The sequence below is a fragment of the Tachypleus tridentatus genome, chromosome 12 (genome assembly GCF_004210375.1).
Source record: "Tachypleus tridentatus isolate NWPU-2018 chromosome 12, ASM421037v1, whole genome shotgun sequence".
In the NCBI taxonomy this organism is placed as follows: Eukaryota; Metazoa; Arthropoda; class Merostomata; order Xiphosura; family Limulidae; genus Tachypleus; species Tachypleus tridentatus.
This window is the reverse complement of record NC_134836.1, coordinates 109,223,372-109,247,577: the sequence shown is the minus strand read 5'-3', so window position 1 is coordinate 109,247,577 and position 24,206 is coordinate 109,223,372. Positions and strand designations below refer to the sequence as shown.

At 31.1% G+C, this 24,206-nt stretch overlaps 1 protein-coding gene across 2 annotated transcripts in view; it reads right to left on the bottom strand.

The window, feature by feature from the left end:
- Window positions 1-24,206, bottom strand: part of LOC143235268 (disintegrin and metalloproteinase domain-containing protein 11-like) — an 82,534-nt gene that overhangs the window by 23,704 nt on the left and 34,624 nt on the right. For both annotated transcript variants that reach the window (XM_076473239.1, XM_076473240.1), the window contains 8 exons: window positions 23,689-23,760; window positions 20,579-20,748; window positions 17,472-17,553; window positions 14,683-14,770; window positions 9,782-9,833; window positions 7,103-7,211; window positions 5,964-6,035; window positions 3,950-4,045 (listed from right to left, as the gene is read on the bottom strand). In XM_076473239.1, coding sequence (XP_076329354.1) covers window positions 3,950-4,045; window positions 5,964-6,035; window positions 7,103-7,211; window positions 9,782-9,833; window positions 14,683-14,770; window positions 17,472-17,553; window positions 20,579-20,748; window positions 23,689-23,760 — 741 coding nt within the window. The remainder of the gene's footprint in view (window positions 1-3,949; window positions 4,046-5,963; window positions 6,036-7,102; window positions 7,212-9,781; window positions 9,834-14,682; window positions 14,771-17,471; window positions 17,554-20,578; window positions 20,749-23,688; window positions 23,761-24,206) is intronic.

The following is a 24,206-nucleotide window of genomic DNA, read 5'->3' as shown; positions in this document are numbered from 1 at the left end:
CAGTTTACTTTCAAAATATCTTCAGTCCCCAGTAATTTTACTGGTTTTTGTAAATACTAACCTATCCTGTGAAGGGAACTTCAATGTAACATTTAGTAATAATTTAGTTATTTTAAGGTTAATATTCTTCTGTTAGACTTCTTATATAATAGATGGAATACCAATATTTGGAAAACAAGCAATTCAGTCACTAATCTAAATCATTTGTTACTTTATTAAAATAGCACACATTTATGTCATTGTTTAGAATAACTTTATGATCACTGGTTAGAAAATACATCTACCTAGCTAGCAGCACAGCCATTGGGGGACAATAACAAAATTAACAAGCCATTGTTTACTATTTATAACATCATACTAATATCCTCAAAAATCACAAATATTGGATCTCTTAAAACAAGCTACCATAATTTAGATAAATTCTGCAGTGGATTTGTCAAGAATATTATTTGATGATATGTAATACAATATGTAAAATAATAGGAAGGAAAAATTAATTACAATTATAGTTTACAGATAAAAGTGTTTTGCATGATTTATTTATTACCCAACTCAATGTCGAATTCAGTTACAGAGTATAAAATGGATGCAACTCACAAGAAGGAAACAATAATAATATAGCATTACACTTAAATATCTAAGTCTTAAAATGACGTACAAAGTTGTTTTAATTAAAAATGCACAATTTTTTAACATTGGATTATAATGAAATGTAAAAAAAAAATAAATGTTACAATATATCTGTAATAACATTCTTAAAAAATGTTATAAAGTAATGAAATACTTGACTTGATATTGTTCGTTTGTTTGGAATTAAGCACAAAGCTACACACAAGGGGCTCTCTGTGCTCTGCCCACCACAGGTTCTGAAACCTGGTTTCTCACGGTGTGAGTCTGCAGACATAACACTGTGCCACTAGGGGTCAATTTGATATTGAAATTACCAGTATGCCTCATTATACATTATTTATAAGCCTATAATTCACATATGACAACTATTCTATATGAAATGTTGTATACTAATATTATACAAAGTTTTGATAGAATATTTAGAAACAAGACAAGAAAAGACAATTAAGTTTTGATACCATTTACAAAATACACATTTTCAGATTTTAACTGTAAATGTGCAAGATTTAAGTTTCAAAAAATAACAAATTAGAAAAAAAATTTTGGTAATTACATATTTTATACTTTGATTGAAAAGCACAAAGGAATGATGGTAACCAACAGCCAAACCAATCATTAAAGAAATTAAAAATAATTAAAATACTGAGCTAAAAAATTTATTTTATCTCAGAATGGCTGGTATGGGTATTAACACTTTTATTCATAAGGAGAGAACAACGATATTCCTAGGTCATTTTCTCAACCTAAAGATGGCCTAGGAATGTCAAAACGTTGTTCTCTCCTTATCAATAAAAGTGTTAATACCCATACCAGCCATTCTGAGTTACATTTTTATTTCAAGTGGGTTTCTTGTCATCAAGAAATTGTTATTTTTTTAGTGATGGTAAAGCTTCTGCTATATACAAGATCACATGAAAAAGAGGATTCTGTCTTTACTTTTGGCCCTTTCTCAAGCAGCTAATAATGAGCCAAAGATAAAATAATTTTTAAGAAGATATATCTTTAGCAAAAATGCAGCAAGAACCTTGCTAGATGTTTGCTGTAATGACCCAGCTATGTTAAAGAAGTCTACTTCAGCTAAATGGTTGCTACTGTGAAAGAAGCTCAAAAATGTTTTCTTACTATTGTTCTCTCACTCTAATATATTGAGGGGAAGAGAAGAGACAGAATTTAAGTTTGTGAAAAGGGATGAAGCTTAAAATACAAATGTGAGTTTATTCTCTCCCACATTCTTAACTATATTAATAGAGATACTAAGCTATATTAAACAACAATAGTTAAACTATTATAACAAAAACTATTATTTCTGATCTAAAAACAATTTGAATCTACTAAACAAGAACAGAATGTTAAAAGTAAAATTGCCCCTCTGTATCAGCTGATTACATTTCTGCTAGAGTTGATAGAGTATTCAACCAACAACTGAATCTTTCCAAGTTACAAAAGTGTTACTTTAACAAATATGAGAGAACTGTTTTGACAACTAAAGTAAAATTTATAGCTAGACTGTGTTGTTTTTTTTCTGGAGAGATCTTAAGATATAGTTTGTAAGCTGAGTACTTTTAAAGTCAGAGATTCTCAATTTTCTGCACCTCATGACTCAGTTATTCCTGCTCAGTAACAAAAGTCCAAATAGAGAGTGATGACTGGTTAATTTAAAGCAATCATAGTTATCTTGTCCCACAACTTTGCATCTTGCAGCCCATTTGTTAAGAATTGCTCCTGTAAGTTATTCAACTGAAAAGGCTAAAACATACAGGTTTGGTATACTTGATAGGGTTGAAGAGACTAATACTCACGTTCACTTAAAAAGTAAGTGAAAATTCTTCCTAATGATGTCTCAGTTTTATGCAAGATTGTGATTCACAATCTAAGCAATATTTATCTAGCCTAGTTTGGTAAAGTAGCACTACCAATATGTGTTAATTTTATTCCTTGTGAAAGATGTTTATCTTACTCAACCATTTTCCAGAACAGAAGGGTTAGATACTATCTCTTCTGTTCTCATGTTTAAAATTCTTAATGTAATTGCAGGAAGTGTTGTAGATACCTTTCATATAAGAGCTGGTTTATGCTATGAGAAACATTACATGATTTTGTATAGTGTTTGTGGATTTTTAGAAATTCTATGAAATGCAGTTTTTTAAAAAACTGTTAAAGTTTTTTTCACCTTTGTTTGTGTGTGTGTGTGTGTGTGTGTGTGCACCTAAACCATATATACATGTACCAAAAAAACAGTTATTTTCTTCAATGTTCCTCGATGGATCAGTAGTAAGTCAACGGATTTACATGACTAAAATCAGAAGTTCAATTTCCCTCGGTGGACTCAGCAGATAGCCTAATGTGGCTTTGCTATAAAAAACACACACTCTTCAATAAATTTACAATTGTTGTGTCTCTGTTCTAGTAACAGCATACTCATTTCCTATTTGTATACACAGTGAAAGTAATTATTAATAAAATATTATTAATGAAGTTCCGTTTTTTTGTAACCCATGAGTTTTAACTTGTTTAATTTCCATCAATTACTAATCTCTACCGACTGAAGCAGTAATGCAAAAACAGCACTGATCAAAAATGAAAGTGTTAACCAGTAGAAACACAACTTCACTCATATCCTAAGTTTATGTTGATACAGGCATAATTTTCAACTACTGTGTTTTTGTTTATAGAGTCTACAGTTGAGGTTTGTGGCTGGGAGACCTCTCTTATGTTAAACACGAAAAATGAGGATTCAAGAAACTGAATATTCAGCTATGAAAATTGGAGAAAGACTGTATAAATTGCAAAAAAAGTTTAAAACAGAAAAAGAAGCAGTAGTTATAGAAACTGAAGAAGATATTTAACAATTGATATAACTCAAAAACAATAACAAGGTGTAATAGTGTATCACCTAACATGTGACTGCTATTAACAACAAGATAACAATAAATATATAACAAGAATATAAACAAACTGAAGAAATTATTAAAAGTAAAAACAAAACATATTTTTACACTCACCTACAATAAACTGTAAATGTAGGAACAATCATACACACACCAACGTATTAAATGTATAATGATGCTGGCCTCTATACAGGGCAAGAATCAGTGTTCATTTTTAAAATTACTAACAGAACTTTGGTCTAAACTGTATAGTAGCATCTACAAAATATTATCTTTACCTTAAACTTTGTAACTGCATGTACAGTACATCAATTTTAATCAATACTTTGTAAAAATTCTTATGGAACATTACACATGTATGATGAAGATGAAATATAATTTTACACAAGCTTTCATGAATCATTTATCACTTTTTGAATATTAAATCCTACCTTACATCTGTCACAACAATCACCCATAGCACATTCTGCCTCCATTTTTAGTTTACAGGTAATTGGGTCACAGCATGGGTCGTTTTTCTTACAGTCCTACAGAAAAAAATTATGTTATGAATTCTTCAACAGGTATAGTGTGTGTGTGTGTGTGTTTTGGAAGGGGGATGGGTTACATTCAGAAACAAAAATGAATGAAAATATCAGTTTATTCTACAATGCTTATGTAAAACACAGATACTGTTCGAGAGAGTTGTGCCATTTTTTAATCTTATATGTATCAGTTACAGATGTACTATCACTGAAATACAACTATTTTACCACATATACGATTAAAAGGAAAGCAAAACCACAACAAAGGTAACAACATATTGAAGTATTGATAGATTACAAGTACGAACATCCCAAAAGCAACAGTAGAACTGATAACAAATGCTGAAAGTACCCTCAACTATTGATGTTGTTGATAGTTTGCAAATTTAATTATTTACCCAAATTCTGTTTGTTTCAGACTGGTTTTATGATCTATACTCACAACGTAAACCTAAAAGTGCATGTGTCACACCCATCCTTAACAATGTTGCTCACACAGTAAACTGAGTCCATATTGGAGGATAAATGATTACTGTAATTCACAGTTTATTAAATTGGTAATCTTTTAGTGGATATAAAAAGTATGTTGTATACAAGTTAAACCATTAAATACAAATAATATAAGGATAACTTATACTTCTTTTCATTTTAAATATTTTTCATATTTTAGTTGAATAATCTATAGAACTTCCTAAATGAACACTGAAAATTTGTTTTCAACAATGTATATTTTTTCTGTAACTTTCTCTACATAACCAATGTACTTAATCCCAGGTTCATTGAAGAATAATCAAAAGAATGATTGAAAAACATGAAATAAGTTGATTAACACAAATTTTTTTTTTCCTTTTCTGATTTGATCAGGAAGTTATAAGTTACATAAATACACAGATTAAACCTCTAACTTTGTTTTTGTTTTGCCGATGGAGTAGTACTGCACAAACATAATGAATGTTTATTCAGTGAATACAAAAATTATTATACCTTTTAAGCTAACATCTTTTATTCATTAAGTGAATTTTAGTTTTTAATACAGAAATACTTTAAATAAATTTTGCAACAGATGATAAGGAATTGGTCTATTTCTGGGACAGAGCCAAGCTCATTTAGATACTTATGACAGTATAATAGAAATAAATTATAAAATTTTTACACTTAAAATTATTCAACTGTGGATTCAAGACCCTTGATTAATATCTTTTTTGCACTTGGACTGGATGCAGAATTTAAAAATTAAGGTAAGAATCTAGCAAATATAAAAATGATTATTGACTCTAACATGCATATAAACACTTCATGTAAGGACAAAATTATTAAACACATGTACTTATTAAAATATATACAATTGTTCTTTACCTAGATTTGGATTAAGTTGAACTTAATCGCAAATAATATTGACTGTTCTCTCCAAGCAGTGTGTAGAGGGATTTCCAATTGAAACATACAGAATGAAATCACCAGTAGAAACTTGTTACATTTTGACTGAGTGTAGTATTAGTAAAGAACATTAAATATCAGTTGAAAATAGATAAATGTTGAGTACTTCCTCACTCAGTCTGAATATAGTAATAACAAATATAAAACTAATTTTAATCCAGAAATATGACTGTAGGATCATTTTTGCATCTAGTCTTGAATGAGTAGAACAAAAATTGAATGTAATTATCTGTAAAACCCAATATGTGTAATTCTATCACAAACAGCAATGTTTATTTAAATAATAAAATAAGAATTAATTGGACGATGATGACAAACTATTGCTTCATTCAGCAGAAACTTACCAAGACCCAGTAAAAATTGTTTCAGAACACTTTATGTCATAAAGTTCTTTGACACTATTGGAAACTGACTACCAGAGGTATATAAAGTTCAGTTAATATTAACAATTCAGTTGAAAAACTTGTACAAAAATCTACAGTACCTCAAAATTACCACAATCACATTCTTCCTCGCCTTCTATTTTACCGTTTCCACAATCAGTAAAATCATGTAACTAGAAAAACAGAAACAATTTGTTTTACAGTCTGACTGAAATCAAGTTTAGTGATAATTTTATACCAATATAACCAGACAAATTAATTCTCTACATTACACTGTTGTGTAAAAACTAAGTTAACCAAAGATGTTCTTGCTCACTACAATACTGACGAAAGAAAGAAAAAAAGTTTTGTTATTCCACAGAGTATTACGATACTGAAAACAGTAGTTTTTTACATGTAATTACTGATACACATAAGCCAAGTTTAATATCTCGGGAAACATCTCGCCAATTGAAACTTTGTGTTTGAATATTATATGAAGATTGTATCATTTGTTTTAATAACATAATAAATTCACATTTAATGAAATCACTATACGATGAGAAAGATAAACAAAGACAGTGCTCATAGGTTTATTATATTAAGCATGTTTAAGACAGAAATAAGTTTTAAGGCAATGCTTTCGACACATGATCTTCATCAGGATAAACAGCAACACAGTTAAAATGAATTAAATTTTAAAATAAATATATGACAATGAATTCAAGTACAAGTATTTCTTTTGAAATATGTACAGACAGGTTCTACTGCTCTATGAATATAAGCAAAGTTTAGAGGAAACTTGGGTGTTTGTACTGTGCAATGAATAAAACTTCAGAAATTCAAATACTCAAGCACTGAAGTACCTGATTATTTGTTGTTAAAATGTGAAGCTTTTTACTTGTATAAAAAAACACTATAAAAATTAAGTTTATTAATAAAAATTAACACTGACTTGATTTTACTAGGATTACATAATGTTTGTCTCTTGGTTTGTCACTAGTCTGCCCTATGGAACACATTTATTTAAGACAAAAACAATATTTAGTTTAAAACCTTCCTGATTTTCAGGCATAAATAATTAACACATCAAACACTTCAAGTATCTAATTTATTATCATTAATTTAACATTTATCTTTTTAATTTAACCTGTAATGAGAAGATTAATTCAGAATTTCATTATACCTACTCCTAGTCAACTAAGCAAAAACATCTAAAAGCACTTTTTAAAAATACCTTGATGTTAATGTAGAAACGAACCTGATTAGGTTTATTAAAAAGACAGATAGCATGCCCAGACTTCAAACTATACACATATTTCTCTTTACTACAGGTGGAAAAGTGATATGGCTGGATCTGATTTTTTCCTCTGGACAAAAACACCCATAAAATGTATTACTGGAAATAACAGACATAAAACACAGCATAATATGATAATTAATGAATAACATCAACAACATATGTCACAAAACACTATACTTAAAATTATAAAGAAACATTCATGTTCGATGATATAATAATATATCGGCAAGATTGAGCAGAAGATAACAAACTTTACTTGAGTTAAGCCTACCATACTTGTTTAGCAGTAAGAAATTCTACGACAATTTAAATGTTAGGACTAATCTGTATTGCAGTCATGCAAATAAAAAACATAGGCAGACAATACCAGAAAATTAAAATCAATCACCATAAAACTACAAATCAATGATTAATTTGAAAGAAAATGTAATTTTTCATATCTGTATTATTAAACCTCCCATTATAGTTTTTCTTCAAGCAGCTTATTAGCAAGCTTAAAGTATTCAATAATTTCAGCAAACTAAAAAAAAGGTAAACAGAGTTGACTATGTTATAAATTTTTTCTTTATAGAATGGTATACAGAAAAAGTTCATCTCAGATTGTACTTGTGTAATGTTTACCTAGACAGTCTACTCTCAAAGAAAACCCCGTTTATAGGGGGAAGACTGTATTAATACATACTATGCAACTTTACAAATGTAAATTCCTCAACTATGTGTATAACAATTTAGAAGTTAAAAACTAAAACATTCATTAGCTTAAAAAGACACATATTAACCTTATCACAATGAGTCATGAGTCTAAGGTCATGTCATTGAATTTGATGACTTGCATTCAGAATGTTATTTAACTACTGTTTTAAAAACTTATGTAAATAAGTTAGGTACCAAATTATAGATTATAATTCAAATGTTAGTATTATATAATAATTAATTCTTTAATTTATAAGTAATTATAAAAAAAACACACCTAAATATCAACTTTTGTGGCATGTGGTACATTAAATGCAGCACTGGTTCAAATTATATGTTTGCAATTACCAAATACAAAGCTTATAGTTTTGTATAAATTAGGAACTCAAATTATAGACACTGACAAGCTAGAATATAAAATAAGAACCTATCTTTTCTGTTTGCTGAAATATCACTAATGTTCTGAAACACAAAGTGGTCCTGCTCACCTCTTTCTATTTTTTGGAAACACTTCCTCATGTACATGTAATTTTATCTGACATTTTAATAACCAATCAAAAGCTCAGAACATCTCTAGTGGCTTCCTCAGCCATTCTGGGATATTATAATGTCAACACTTGTTCTTTCAATACAAGATTTCAAGTTTAGTCTTTAGTCCATTCCAAAATTTTATACTTTTTAGTCCAAAATACAGCTTAGTTAGTAAGTTGGATAAAGTATAGTTAAATTCTGTGTTAATGACAAAGTTATTTATGATTTTTTGGTTATTTCAAATGTATGTATAAAACCTAAAAAAATTTTGTTTTACATCATCCATATGCAAAATCATAAAAGGCTTAGCAACCTACAGCAAGCAGCAAATGAGTACAAAGGTCATCAAAACTAGAAGATATAACTGTTTGCTATATTTATTTGTAATAGTAACAATCTATATGCATATTTAAAGTATAATAATTGAAATGCAACCATATTTTACTAAATCTTGTTCATTGCAACACAACCAAGGCAGGTCACTGTGTAAAGACAAAGTCAGTTTTATATTATTTGATATGGTTATGTGAGTGCATGTGTTACATGTTATTGTAACTTCTGTACTTTGATAGCCAGATGTGACTGAAAGTCAATATAATAAAAATAATAAATATATATAAATGTATAATGTTATGAGATTTAAGCTATTTATACTAATCATTTGTGTTTTTGTGTTATAATCTGTAGTCATTCTAGAATGAGAAAAGCATAATTTATATTTATAACTTTTTATGGTGGTTATGAGGTCAGTCATATTGACAGACTCGTATAGTTAGGGTAAAGAAAATACATTCTACTGAAACCAAATGTTTGAAATGTATTTAGGAGGTTTTAGACAGTATATAAATATAGTATGAAATGTTTGCAACCAGGAATGTTTTCTTAATCATAACACGAAAATCACTTTATGCTCAGATTAGCTACAAAACAGACTCAATATTTTCACCAATAAATTTTTGGTAAAAATACTTCATTAAAAACAACATCCAATTTTTTTGTGTACAAAAGACTTGGAATCACTACTAAAATTCTTCCAAATTTTATGAAGATACACAAACAGCATTAGAAGTTATAGTATAAATAATTAACACGTGCAAATGTGTAAACAAACTCGTGCATATTATATTGAGTGTGTTGTGAAAAGGTTAATCATTTATCAATCACACAAAATTAGGTGCAAGGTTGGGATGCCAAAACTGAAATAAAAATGACTTGATGCAATGATAGTGCTGTATTTAGTGTCAATTATAGAAACAATGGGGTGAAAAGGTTGCAACCACTTTTTATAAGGAATGAGTTAAAAGCTTTCTATCAAATTTTTTAAAAAAACTTATAAATTAAACAGGAAATCCACCAAGAAGTAAACTGCTCCTAACTTCAGTACACAAATTAAAAAAAAAAAATCCAACTTACAATACACTTGAACTCATTATGCAACCCCACCAATCCTGGCATTTACAGTCCTCTATACATGAAAGATACACATTTAATCATTAATTATGAGAAGAAAAATAACATTAATCTTGCATTAATCTGTTATTTAACAGTTACAAATTAGATAGTAATAGGAACCAGATCAAATCTGTAATTGCCATGGCAACCTAGCTCCTGGGATTTTTCAAGGTCTGTAATGGTGTGTTGTTTTTTTATCCATGTTTTGTATTAACAACACACCATTACAGACCTTGAAAAATCCCAGGAGCCAGGTTGCCATGGCAATTACAGATTTGATGTGGTTCCTATTACTTTCTCCCAGTTAATCACACAAGGTTGTGCTAAAATGAACTCAAATCTAGAACAGTTTTGGATTTTTTGAAAGTCTGAAACTATTCTTGCATTCTTTGAGTCCCAGCTCAAACTTTGGTTCTAGGGTTTTAATGGCAGATTTAGCATTTTTTTCATGAATGAAGAGCAACAGTTACAGAACACAGTACTAATTGCATACCATTTTGTTTTTGTTCTTTCTCTCAATTCAACCAGTCAGTGCATATGTTTGGACTCAAACAAGACCAAAGGCTATTGATATCATGTGATTATTGTACACTGGTGTCTTGATTATCCATGTTGGTATCTAACTAGTTAGCCCATTGTTTAATCTAAATAAAATTTTTAGTATATTTAACTTCCTTATTTTAACCTGTAATCTTTTTGCTGTCATTTAATCACATTATCCAAAACAATTATAAAAGTCTTCACATTCATAAAAGCTAGGTGTCGTCTACTTGATCAAGTTGTCATGAGTCACATGGGTCCAATTCCTATAATACTCTTCTGATTACATGTTCTTGTTTAGAGGAATTTAATAGCTAATATAAACAAAAGTAGCTTCTGATTTTTTGGCACCTTTTCTGCTACAGACAAGAAAGTGCATTAGCACACAATCAATGCCTGTGAAAAATAAGTGCAAATGTATGTTCGGGAAGTATTATGTAATGCCTCTTGTTCAGACAAATCAAATATATCAACTACCTGTAGGAAAGAGAACAATGTTTAACTGGGCAACACCACAGTATAAGCTGAACATGCATTTGTGATTAAAGTATGCCCATTGTTCAACATATAACAGGTGATGACAACTGAAGTTGAATGAAATATGTACAGTGGTACACCAGTTCTCGAACGACTCCCTTCTCGAACAATTCGGTTTTCGAACATATTGTTTGGGAAAAAAATGCCTTAGTTGTCGAACATAAACTCAGTTCCCAAACCCAGCTGTCCTGGCCCAAACCCCCAAAATAACCTGATTGATGACCCGCACGACATTCGACCATTTTCAGCCCACGCCAAGCTTGCCCAAAACATTTTACCTGCACCTGTTGCTCAGTCCACACCCCTGCTAAAATCTACTGTGAACGTTCTCATTTTTCTTTTTTTTCTAAATATTTTGATTAAATAAGTCACCATGGGGTCAAAGAAGGATAATGAAAGCAGCAAACCAAAAAGAAAAGTTGTTAGAGCCACAATAGAGGTGAAAAAGATCTCACAACGAAGTCTGAGAGTGGTGTTCACGTGTCTGACCTTGCTACACAGTTTGGTATGACGAAGTCTACGGTCTGCATCATACTGAAAAATAAAGAGGTCATCAAAGGAGCTGATGTTTCAAAAGGAGTGACAGTGCTTACGAAACAAAGATCATAAACAATGGAAGAGGTAGAAAAACTGTTGTTGATTTGGGTAAATGAAAAACATCTAGCTGGTGATAGCATTTCTGAGACCATCATTTGTGAGAAAGCAAAGCAGTTGCATGCTGACCTCCTGAATAACACTCCTGGAATGAGTGCTGATACAAGTGATGCCTTTAAGGCTAGTAGGGGTGGTTTGAAATATTTAGGAAGAGAAGTGGCATACATAGTGTGGTGAGACATGGGGAGGGTGCCAGTTCTAACAAAGACGCTACTGATAAATTTGTTAGGGAATTTAAGGACTATGTAGAAGCTGAGGGTTTTATTCCCCAACAAGTGTTCAACTGTGACAGGCCTCTTTTGGAAGAAAATGCCAAAGAGGACCTACATCAGCAAGGAGAAGTCACTGCTTGGACACAAGCCAATGAAGAACAGGCTAACTCTATTGTTATGTAGTAATGCAAGCGGGGACTTAAAACTTAAGCCTTTGCTTGTGTACCATTCTGAGAACCCAAGGGGTTTTAAGAAAAATAATGTCCTGAAAAGTAAACTAAATGTAATGTGGAGGGCTAATAGTAAAGCATGGGTAACCAGGCAATTTTTTTATGGAGTGGGTCCATGAAGTGTTTGCCCCAAGTGTAAAGAATTACCTAATGGAATAACAGTTGCCACTCAAGGCCCTTCTTGTAATGGACAATGCACCAGGCTTGGAGGACAGGTTGGTGGAGGAGTACAGTTTCATTACGGTGAAGCTCTTGCCCCCTAACACAACTCCTCTCATTCAACAACGAGGGACCAGTAGGTCATATCGAACTTTAAGAAACTCTACACCAAAGAACTGTTTCAAAGGTGCTTTGAAGTGACCTCTGACATAGAGTTAACCCTCAGAGAGTTCTGGAAAAATCACTTTAATGTTCTCCATTGCTTGAGGATCATAGACAAAGCCTGGAGGGAAGTGTCTTTGAGGACCATGAACTCAGCCTGGAAGAAATTGTGGCCCGACTCAGAAGCAGATAAAGACTTTGAAGGCTTTGAGGCTGAGCCTGTTGTCGAGGATATTGTTTGACTAGGCAAGTGTATGAACTTGAATGTGAGTAGTGATGATGTGGAGGAGTTGGTGGAAGACACAACACTGAGCTCACCATGGAAGAACTCCAAAACCTTCAGAAGCAGCAGCAATAGAAGGCAACTGAGGAAGTGTCTTCAGATGAGGAGGAGGAAAGGGAGGATGTTCCTAGTTCACTAATCAAGGAAATGTGTGGAAAATGGGGAGAGTTACAAAGTTTTGTGGAAAATTTTCACCCTGACAAAGCTGTAGCAAACTGCAGCATAAACCTTTTCAATGACAATGCCATGTCTTACTTCAGAAACATTTTAAAATGTAGGCAGAAACAAACCTCATTAGACAAGTTTTTAGTGAGAAATAGGTCCAGTGAGTCTCAAGCAAGTTGTAGCAATGCAAAGAGACAGAAAAGAGAAAGAACCCCTTACAAACAATAATAACCCTCCTACTCTCCATGTTCCTCACCACCTTTCACTTATGCCATCAGCTCTCCTCAGCACAGGTAAAGTGCAGTTAAATTTTCATTTATTGTTTTTTTATTGTGTTTATAGTTTTTGTGGTTGACTTTATGCATGTAAGTATTATTATGAAGCATTTTAAGAGGTCTGTAACGGATTAATTTAATTTACAGTATTTCTTATGGGAAAAATTGATTCAGTTTTCGAACAGCCTTCTGGAAAGGATTAAGTTCGAGAACCGAGGTACCACTGTATTTTCTATTTTTGTATACTATTCTTTCAATCATTAATCAAATAACACTAATCATGCTACAAATATTTTGTACTCCTGTCATAACAGCTAAAATTAAGAGACAAGATTAGGCTTAAACCAGCCAACCTAGGATTTGAACACATGCTAGATCTTGCATGTGAAAACCACCTTACACCATGACATACCTGAACTTTTGCTATCAAAATTAATTTTTGAGTAACAGTTTTTCCAAAATCTGTATTGTCAAGAATTGTAATAGCACAACTATTTTGAGAAGAATTAGGATAAAGAAAAAAACTGTGGATCATGGATAATACATGAGCAGATAATCAAGACAGTAGCATCAATTTTCCAGTACAAAAAATAAAAAGTTAGGTTAGGCACACCAGACTCCTGAGTTTTGGGGCTGGTTCGTAGACCTGACAATATTTGAAATATATGGTTTATTACTAAAATACCACTCTTTAAATACAAAATGCATATCTATGTGTTTAATATATGGAAATTGTGGCAACATTTTGCACTGAAGAATTAAGTTAAATGGGACAAGCAAGTACTAAAGAACATTAAATACAAGTAGCAGGAAGATTACAGGAAACAAGGAAGCAAAAAACAACTACAATGAATACAAGTTAAATAAATACATGAAAAAAAATACTGTAATTGAAAAATAAGATGTTTGTTTGTTTTTGAATTTCGTGCAAAGCTACGAGGGCTATTTCCACTAGCCGTCCCTAATTTAGCAGTGTAAAACTAGAGGGAAGGCAGCTAGTCATCACCACCCACTGCCAACTCTTGGGCTACTCTTTTACCAACAAATAGTGGGATTGACCGTCACTTTATAATGCCCCCACGGCTGAAAAGGTGAGCATGTTTGGTGCAATGGGGATGCGAACCCGCGATCCTCAGATTACGAGTTGCACGCCTTAACCCACATGGCCATGCCGGGCCACATTAAGATGTAAAGGTTTATAAGAAAGTTACAGAACATCAAGATATAGGGTAGGAGAAAAGTTATACGGTACACAGAGCCAATAAATATATGTTAAGATACAACTTTAACACCAGCCTCCTTAATGATACCAATCGCCCATAGCTACAAGCCTAATACTGGAAACTCAAAATTGTATTAGTAATTTGCTACAGTTATATGAGCTCTACTGACTGAAATTAGGGAAATGCAAGATCCAATTCTATGCAGACATTTCTTCCTTAGTACAAGTTCGAAATAGTGTTAGTTATCTACTGCAGTGTATTTCAAGCCCACTAAGTGAAACATTATGAAAGTATTTTCATTCATTAACATGTGAGCAAAATTCATTCACTTTTAATTACCTGCCTACTAGAAAATAAAACCAATTTCCACAACATTTTATTATTTTCCTGTTGTAAATATTTTACATAAGAAAGTTATGTACCTGAAGTATCGTGAGGTAGTCCTAAGTTATGGCCTAGCATGTGAGTGACCGTTATTGCTGTCAGATGGGGTTCATATATGTTACTATCCTGGAAAAAAATAAAAAAAGACAATGATGAAAAGATAATTGGTGGAGATTGTACCAGATAAATACTGTTACAAGATCACAGCTACAAAAGTCTATATGAAGATAACCAACAACATACTTATTTATATATAAAATTTAATAAAGCATTATAATTTATGCACAGCTACAGACTGATATAAAAACCAAAAATAGGCTCTGGTTATAGATGTTATACAATGAAAACAAACACCTCATGTCATTTAGGCATATAGATTTGAAACTGACATAAAATATAAAAATTATGAGTATACTACATTTTGAAATAGCAAAAACTGAATTCAAATGTTTAGAGATAATGTTACAAAACCCTATCAATGGGATTATAAAAATAAAAACTATGAGTTACCCCATTCTAAGATAGTAAATAAAAAAAGCAAACATATGTTTATAATTAATATGCTATATGCAGAAGTAATTTATCACATGGAACTATGTATAATTGATAAAAACAGCTTGATCAGAACATTTAGACAATTGTATGAGATACTACATTTAAAAGGAAACTGGCATATAAAACATGCTTCATATTAGTATAACCAAGAGTGTGTGGAGAAGCATATATTATCCTTACAATATCACTACACATGACAGTTTTTTCTTTAAGGCAGAATTCATTAGGAGCAAAAATATTACTTTTAAGGTTTTCCTTCACTTTTTTACAGGTATTTAAAGGATGTTCCATGTGTGTTTTTCTGAGTTTTGTTAATAAAATGACTCTAACAAATAACTTCTTGGAAAGGTCAAGACATTAAAGGTTTAGTTACAGGTTGAAATTATGCCACTTACTGAATAGTTTTTCACTAAATTAATTTTTAAAAAGTTATTTTCTCAGTAAGAAATTTAGTGACTGCATAAAAATTATGTAGTTAAAGTGTTCAATATTTTGTACATAGTTATTTACCATCATATATGAGTGGTTAATCTTTTAATTTTGGTTTTACAATGTAATATCTTCTTAAACATTTTCTTTATTTAAACATGCAATTTGAGGTAATTTTAAAATGTCATAAAATAAAACAAATTGTAAATAGACTCACGTCCACAAGATTAACCACTTCAATTATGTTTATGATTTACTCTTAAAATGATAAATCTCTTTAAGTAATACAATTTTTTGTAAGAGAGATGAATAAGAAAATGCCATTAGAAAATGCATAGATTCTTAGTTCATGCAAGATCTCATGTTTGGCAGCAAATTTGCCATCAGTTGCATTGATCCAGTTTGATCCTTTCAATTACAAAGAGTTTTACACTTCTACTTATTATCATTACAGGAATAAATAACTTAGTCTCAGCTTTCTCTTGCAGAAGAAAGGTTTACCTTTCAAAAACTTCTATCATAATTTTTTATGCATTCATTATTACATGTTTAGATATATATGTATATACATACAGATAATGAGAGTAATAGTTTTGTCAGTGTATGTACACATGCAGGCATAAAAAATAATTTAAAATCAGATTTTCCTAAACATTTATTTTATATTGCTATATAAATGTTCATGTAGGCATAAACATAAAAGGTCATGTTTATGTAAAGTACGTAAATATTTTACAGATTTCTATAATTGCTCATTGATAGAATATCTATGAAATAAAATACTATCAAACTTTGTTACATACAAGGTCTAAAAAATGTTTATTGTTTCATTGTTAAAACCCTTCATGAAATCTTTCAAAGTGAGAGCTAGTCAAATCTAACTTTGTGAAAAGTGATTCAGAATATGACAGAGAAGTTTTTTGTCAAGTTTCATATTTCCTTTCTTATAACTTTATTATTCATTTTTTTTATATAACCAGTTTCTCTTTGTTGAGACTAACTTATCAACTGTACTTATGCTATTGTACTACACTTTTCCTGTTTTCTGACCATTGGCTATCCTTATGGCTCTTTAACTACACCATGGTTATCCGTATTCTAAAAATGGCTATTTAGGTAAAAGTTAGGCTAGATACTCTTTCTTTTCAAATATTCTGTCATCGTATTGTAATTTGTGTATCAATACAATCTAAGAATTGCTATTTATAAGCTTTACTTTTAGAAACAGCTCCTTAATATTTTATCTCATTTATTTTTGCAACTTGTGAAGGTCATTCACATAACATTTACTGTTGGTTAGGGAGGTAGACAAGTAGTGGCTAGTGAAACAGTAACCCAGGCAACACAGTGTTTTCTTATCCCCAATTGTGTTCATCTCCTGCAGGTAAATAGATATTTCATATGATACCTTCTACTTTGCACACGTGTTGGAGACATGACTAAAACAAAAGGAAATTTCCTCAATCAAAAACGAAATAATCATGGGTGAAATTTAACATATTCATACATTAATACCATCTATTGGTGTAGATCAGTAAAAATTGTCTCTGAAGGAAAAGCTTAATTAAAAAAATTAATAATTTTAAATTATTTCACTATTATTATAACTGATAAATTCTATTATTAAATTAAATAAAATATTAAAACATTCAGGTGTAGTTTTTATACCTTTCACACTTATAAGGGAATTATGTGATGTGCTCTTTGAACAAGATGAATCTTCCTGTGTTTTTTTGTTAAACTTTAAAATGCCCCGTAAGTACAACTTATCACTGATGCACAGCATTTTGACACAGAAACAAGCTCAAAAAAGGACATGTTACATTCATAAGCAGTTAGTTACCTGACTAACACCAACAGCTTTTTCAGTACAAATTGTATCAGGAACTGCCATGCCAACCTCCATTCCTCCAAATGAACGACCACTAGAATAAAAAAAGAAAAAAGTTGGCTAGTTTCTACTGAAAAGAAATATTTCAAAGAAAAAAATTATTACAATAAAATATATTTTCTTAAAGTTATGAAAGTATCTTTAAATAAATATTATATTTGATCCCAATTTATATACACTTTAGTCTAATTTACACATGAAACAATTTTCTTGCCCCCCAAAATAAAATTTCTTGTATCAGACCCAAACCTCTCAGAGTTGAATGCCTTAAGGTTGCTTCCAGTCAACAGCATTCTGGATAACACAAAGTGTTTAAGACAAATTTGCTCTTCTCTAGATAAAATAATTTGAAAAACTCAGGTAAAAACAGAACCACATGCTATTTAAAATCTTCATGCTAATAATCGAAAACAAATTAATTAATTAATAAAGATATAACAAATATCAGTGAATAGACTACAAGGTGACAATCCCAGAGGTTGCACCAACAGGTGTTGACCCCTCACATGGAGTCTAGCTACCTCACAGGATGTAGAAAAGAGTTCCTATACTGATGTTACCAGTGGTCTTGCAGCTGCATACTGTCTACTTGATTCAACATCTTTTTTCTTAGCTATACCATTAGGTACTAATATTTTTGCTAATAATGCAGAGAACAACATTTCGCTCTTCCTAGGTCACATCAGGTTAACCTGGGAAGGTCAAAACATTGTTCTCTGCTTTATTAGTAAAAGTGTTAATACTCATATCAGTCATTTTAAGATACATTTTTATTTTAAGTGGGTTTCTTGTCATCAAGAACCATAATGCATATTGTTTTACAGTATTCACACTTCTTGTTAATGAACACCATCTACAGATGCTGTTTGTATCTTAGTAGTGAAGTGGAGATCAATTTCTAGCCAGTAGAATAGCACTAGATTTGATAAAGGGGTTTCTACTGCCAACTTGTCAGTTTACCTGTTTAGCTTTACCCTTGCATGGTGGAACACATACATTCACCTGGTCTTACCATACAGTTTCTTTACTTCCTTCCAGCCATTCTGAGTTATGTATGATACTGCTTCTGAGTTAGTTACATTTATATGTGGCACTGCCTATTTGCAATTTGCTGGTTTCAGCAATTAAACAAAGAGCTTGCTTTATGACTTTCAGTTTCATTCTTATGCTGCTTACGTGAAGCTTGAATGTTCGCTCTAATAGCCTTGTGTACAAAAGACAAGTAATGAAGGTGATCTAGTCTAAATACCAGTTTCCATGGATCATGATGCATCTTCTGGTATTAAATGCAGCTATAACCCACTTCTCATATGCTAGACTGATACTTATTCTGGGCACTGTAAGCAGTTAAGACTATTTCAGAGATCTTCCACATTTAAAGCTGCTGTCAAGTCGTTATTATTGAAACACTTCCAAAAAAACAGCTGCAAATTCAGCAGCGTTGATCTTGGTTTCTCCTCCATCATGATAACCACCTAATGATGACTGGTAGTAGTGGTTCATTCCAACAGAAATTCTCTAACTACATCTCTAGGTTCATGCAAATGATGATTTGATGGCATTTAAGACAAAAGTAATCCTTCATGGTTTGGGTAAGGATTTGATAAAGGATCATTTCATATTTCATGAATGTTACCAGTTGCTTAGCTGTGTTGTCTTCTATACGTTTCTTAAAGGTACAGATCCACACAATATTAAAACGTGGAGATTCTTTTAGATGTATTTACAGCTCTGTGCAAGTTCTCCAAGCTAAAGATGGTTTCCATATCCACACTGAATTCTTGCTAAATAAGAGATTGCTGCAGTTAGAGCTTCTTTTGTATACCACTACTGTCACACTGATCAGTGTATCTGAGCATGAAGGCCTTGCCCGTTTTCTTTATCATTACAGAGTGGGGTACTGTCATCATCATAAAACAACAATCTTCCATGCACTTTATTCTGACACTATTTCAAGCTTACAGCCAGCATAGAAACCAAAATCAAATATAGCCTTGCTTTACTACTTCAATACATTTTCTAAGAAAAATAATGTCTCTAACTAACCCAAAACCATTTCAGTATAACAGGTCCAGACAGTGAAACAAAGTTTTTTTATATATTGGTTTACTTTTACAGATAGGATAATTTAAGTCTGAATAACAACTAATACCCAAAATATATTAGAACAGGCCAATGTCATTATCAAACTCTAACAGGCTGAATTATAAAAAAAATGATCCTAAAGATTGTTGTTTTTTCAGTTATCTACAAACACTCCGATGTTTTCACTTAAAATTGTACCTAACTTCTTAAACATTTCACAATACCACAGTTTTCAAAAATAATTTGTCTGTTTGCAGTTATTTTTCTATTAGTTTCTGTTACCAAAAAACCAATTAGTGAAATACAATTCACTTTTAACATTAGGCTTTTATACTGTTTTAAATATAATATTCAAAATTAACATAAACTATCCCTAGAACTTTTAAAATATTCTAAGCCTAGATCTTTAAGTGGATTTATGCCAACTACAATAAAATCATGCAGTTCCTTAAAAAAATTAGTTTTCAATACAGAGCTGTAGTGTTTGCTGACCCTTTGTAATTAAGACTTTCAAAAGCCATTTTACGATTACATTTTAATTTGTACTTAAATTCCTTCATGAATGAATCAAATGTTGAAGAAACAATCACACACTGTCCAGCAGTTACTAATACTTTTTCACACCTCAATTTTAAAAGAGAGCACCTCAAAACTGAGAAACATAAAGAACTAAGAAAAAATGTAAACACTAAAAAACTTACTAAGATTATAACTTTATTTATGATCCAATACCAGTATAAATAAAATGTTCCTACATCTACTATTCCTTTATTTATACATACAAATTTTAAACATGCTTACACATAAAACTAGTTATCATTACCATTATCCTTCTCAAGTATTAAGACTTAACATTTTTTCTATAATAAAAAACAAGCGATCTCCAAAATTACAATAGTAGCAGTACAGAAAGCCAATATAGATAATTCATAGTCAACATTTCAAAATATTAAAATTATATAATGTTCACTTACGTAAGCAAGTGGGTAGCATCCTTTGCCACTTTAAACAGCTTCCTTGAGACATATCCCACAAAGGATAGCAAAGTCTGTCTTACATTACTGACTACCGCCATCTGGTCCCCATCATGACCCCATGTTTCAATGTAGACTATCGATATCTCTGTGTTGATAGAACTGAAGTACTGGAAACAACCACGTAATGTAACATTATTCATTAAGTTAATTCTTGGTTATTATGTCACACATACAAGACAACATGTTATTTCAACTGGGATGAACTAAACAGAAGAGTAGATATGCAATAAAAAAGTATAACCATGTGTTATAGATAAAACAAACATTACAAAAATATTATTTGCCTTCTGAAAAAAAAACATATTGACCTGCAGAGATGAAAACTTTTTTTTTAAAGGTTAAAAGCTTTCTATTTACGACGCCACTTGTAATCTGTCACAACATAACAATACAATTCCCCAAACTGTAACAACAACACCTCAACAATTCAATGAATATGTCTCAACACCATTTACCACTTTACTCAGATTGCAATCTCTATTAAACTCAATATCCATTATAAGAATAAAGTAGATAAGGCAAAAACTAACTGACATAACATCCCATCATCAACAAATGTCCCACTGCATAAGAGTTTTGTTGTTGCTGTTTGTATTAAAGTACAAAAATACACAATGAGCTAGCTGAGCTGTGCCTAACACATGTATTGAACAATGATTTTTAGCACTGTAAGCCTAAAATTTAACCCTTGTGGTTCTCAATTAAAAAATCTTAGATCTGATATTGAATGGCACGACAAATGCACCTCCAGCATAATAAACTGTTTAATCAAACACAACACTCACTCTCAAAATGTGCTATCCCTATATAGTGTACTTTCCCAATGCAATTGTTGAAACAGCTAAGAGTCTAGGGACTTTTTATTTCATTGCAAAAATACTGTTAGGGTACCAAACTTAGACACATCAAAAATAGTGATCTTGGAACATGAAAAATCACAAACTGACAGAAATATTTTGACCAGAAATACCTGTCACTCTGCTAATATAGAGTCCATTATTTATAACATTTGACTATCAGAAGTTTCAATTTTATGGTGGCAGTTGTCAAGTTGCCAGCCACCCATTACAATTTTTCTTTTGTGGCTTGTCCACTGGCTAAAATATCTCACTGTATTCAGTATTAACAATATATAGATGCTTCACTCAACAAAATATACAGGTAAACCTGTTCACGGAGTACATTAAAACAAAGACAGGTACTTAACCAAATACATAAAGCTGGGTCAAAGTGTATGTCATAAACTTTTACAGTTACTTACAAATATTAATTAAACTACTAGTATCAATGTCTGTCAACAAACTTGGTGTTTAAAAGTAGTTCATATTTTAAATTGTTATATTATCTAGGGTCAAATTTCTTAATTTCAAAAAGAAAGTCAAACAAGTACACAATATTCACTTCTCTGTGTCACATGAAGTGTTTGCACTCTGAGGTTTCCCCCTCTGGATTTCACATTTTCAATGATACAGCTTTCAGAATGTCTAACCAATTGAAAATGCTAACTATCCATAATTACAAGCAATATAAATTCAAGCCTCCTATCTTCTCCATTTGCTGAGATATCAACGTGTCCACACCATCAGAGAAGCCACTTCTATTTGTTCTGTCTTTCAAGATGGTAATATGTACCACCTTTACATAATTAATGGGCATATTTATAACTACTAGAAAGAGAATATTCATCTTTACATGAAACTTATTACAGATGCTTCTTTTTTTTGGTATACACATAGAGGCAGTTTGCTTTAGATTCCTTGTCTGTGATTGCTGTTGTTCAACCCTGAGCATCTCAAATACTTTTTAACCTATCAATAACTTACTTCAAAAGCTAGATATAGTAATTCTGAGACAATCTATTCAAGTGACTGACATGCATCTCAGAATGGCTGGTATGGGTATTAACACTTTTACTGATAAAAAGAGAACAACATTTTGACCTTCCTAGGTCATTTTCTTAACCTGAAGATGACCTAGGAAGGTCAAAATGTTGTTCTCTTCTTATCAATAAGTGTTAATACCCATACCAGCTGTTCTGAGATACATTTTTATTTCAAGAGAGTTTCTCATCATACAGAAGTGACCAATATATTTTTATGTTCTAAAATGCATATCTGAAATCAAATAGCTTCTTATTTTCTTCTGGATAACCAAATTTAATAGACTGAATAGGGCATATCAAGAATTTCTACTCAAGTACAATACCTGTTTCAATCTTGGCAAGTACCAAACATATTTTTTATGAATATCTATTTATTCCTATACACTTTTTAACAATAGTAATAAAAAATGTAAAAATTAGAAACTTCATAAATTAGATACTAAAATTTAAATGAACCAATAATACATTTAAAATTTCTCAAGCTCAATTGACAACTAATACCAGCTCGTGGTAGGATTTGACTGTAACTTGAAAACATTTAAATGAGTTCCCGTTATGGGCCCAAAAGTAAAATAATAAAACCATAAAGTTAAAACAAAGATAATGTGAAAAGGTTAGAATCCAAGAGTACTACAATAAATAGTTGTAATTGTCTGTTACAATCTACAGTCATTCTAGAGAAGAAAAAAGAAGGAATTATTAACCCATTTTTAACTTATCTACTGATGATTTTCCAAATTATTATACGAGTAAAGAAAGCATGAAATAATGTAATAAAGTCCTACTATTAAAAAATAACCAATATCAATGTAATAAGTTCTAGTAGTTATACAAATTAAGTATTTACATTTTTTTTTCTCAAAGCAGCATTAACAAATGCTGAAAAAAGAAGCAAGATATAGAGCTGAGAGAATTAGTAAAGGACGACATGAAGAAAAAATATCATTTGTGTGTGGAAAAAGTTGAACTAAAATGTAAGAGTGATAGAGACTGTTCTCAAAACACCAACAGGAGTAAACTGCAGAACAACTGAGGAGATAGGTTACAGAAGAGGTAACAAAATGTCTCAGACTAATGAAGGAACAGGCTCAAAATTTGTAAATAGTCACATTTACAAAAAGACATTTTGAACTATAAAAACATCAAATCATTGTTTTATGCATACCATGTCAACACAGTTGATGATCTGGACTGCATCATTAATTACACTTGTTACACTTGTGTTCCTGTTCTCAAACTGAAAAGAAAAACAAAACAAAACATTTATATCACAAAACATATAGTGAGAGAATATAAATTCTTCTAACTGTAGAAATGTATTACAAATTGGATAAGCAACATTTTACTGTTCATAAACTTATACAGAAATAAATTGAAATTCTGATATTTCAAATCAACAGGCTTAAAGTCTGGAGTCAGATTAGAATAAAACAATACAACTTTCATCCAAACGATATGAGAGGTTAAATAATGGTGTGGTAATGATTTATTTCATCATGTTTCCTGTCTTGTTTTGATATAGTAACTGATAATTAAAGTTTCTCTATTTAAATAAAAAGTATTAAAAAATACAAATAGTATTGTAAATAACAAAAAAGAACATTTTAATACCACTGCACTGCCTTAAAAAAATATTTCACTGAAATAGATGAAATATAGTATATGGAAGTATGAACACAAATG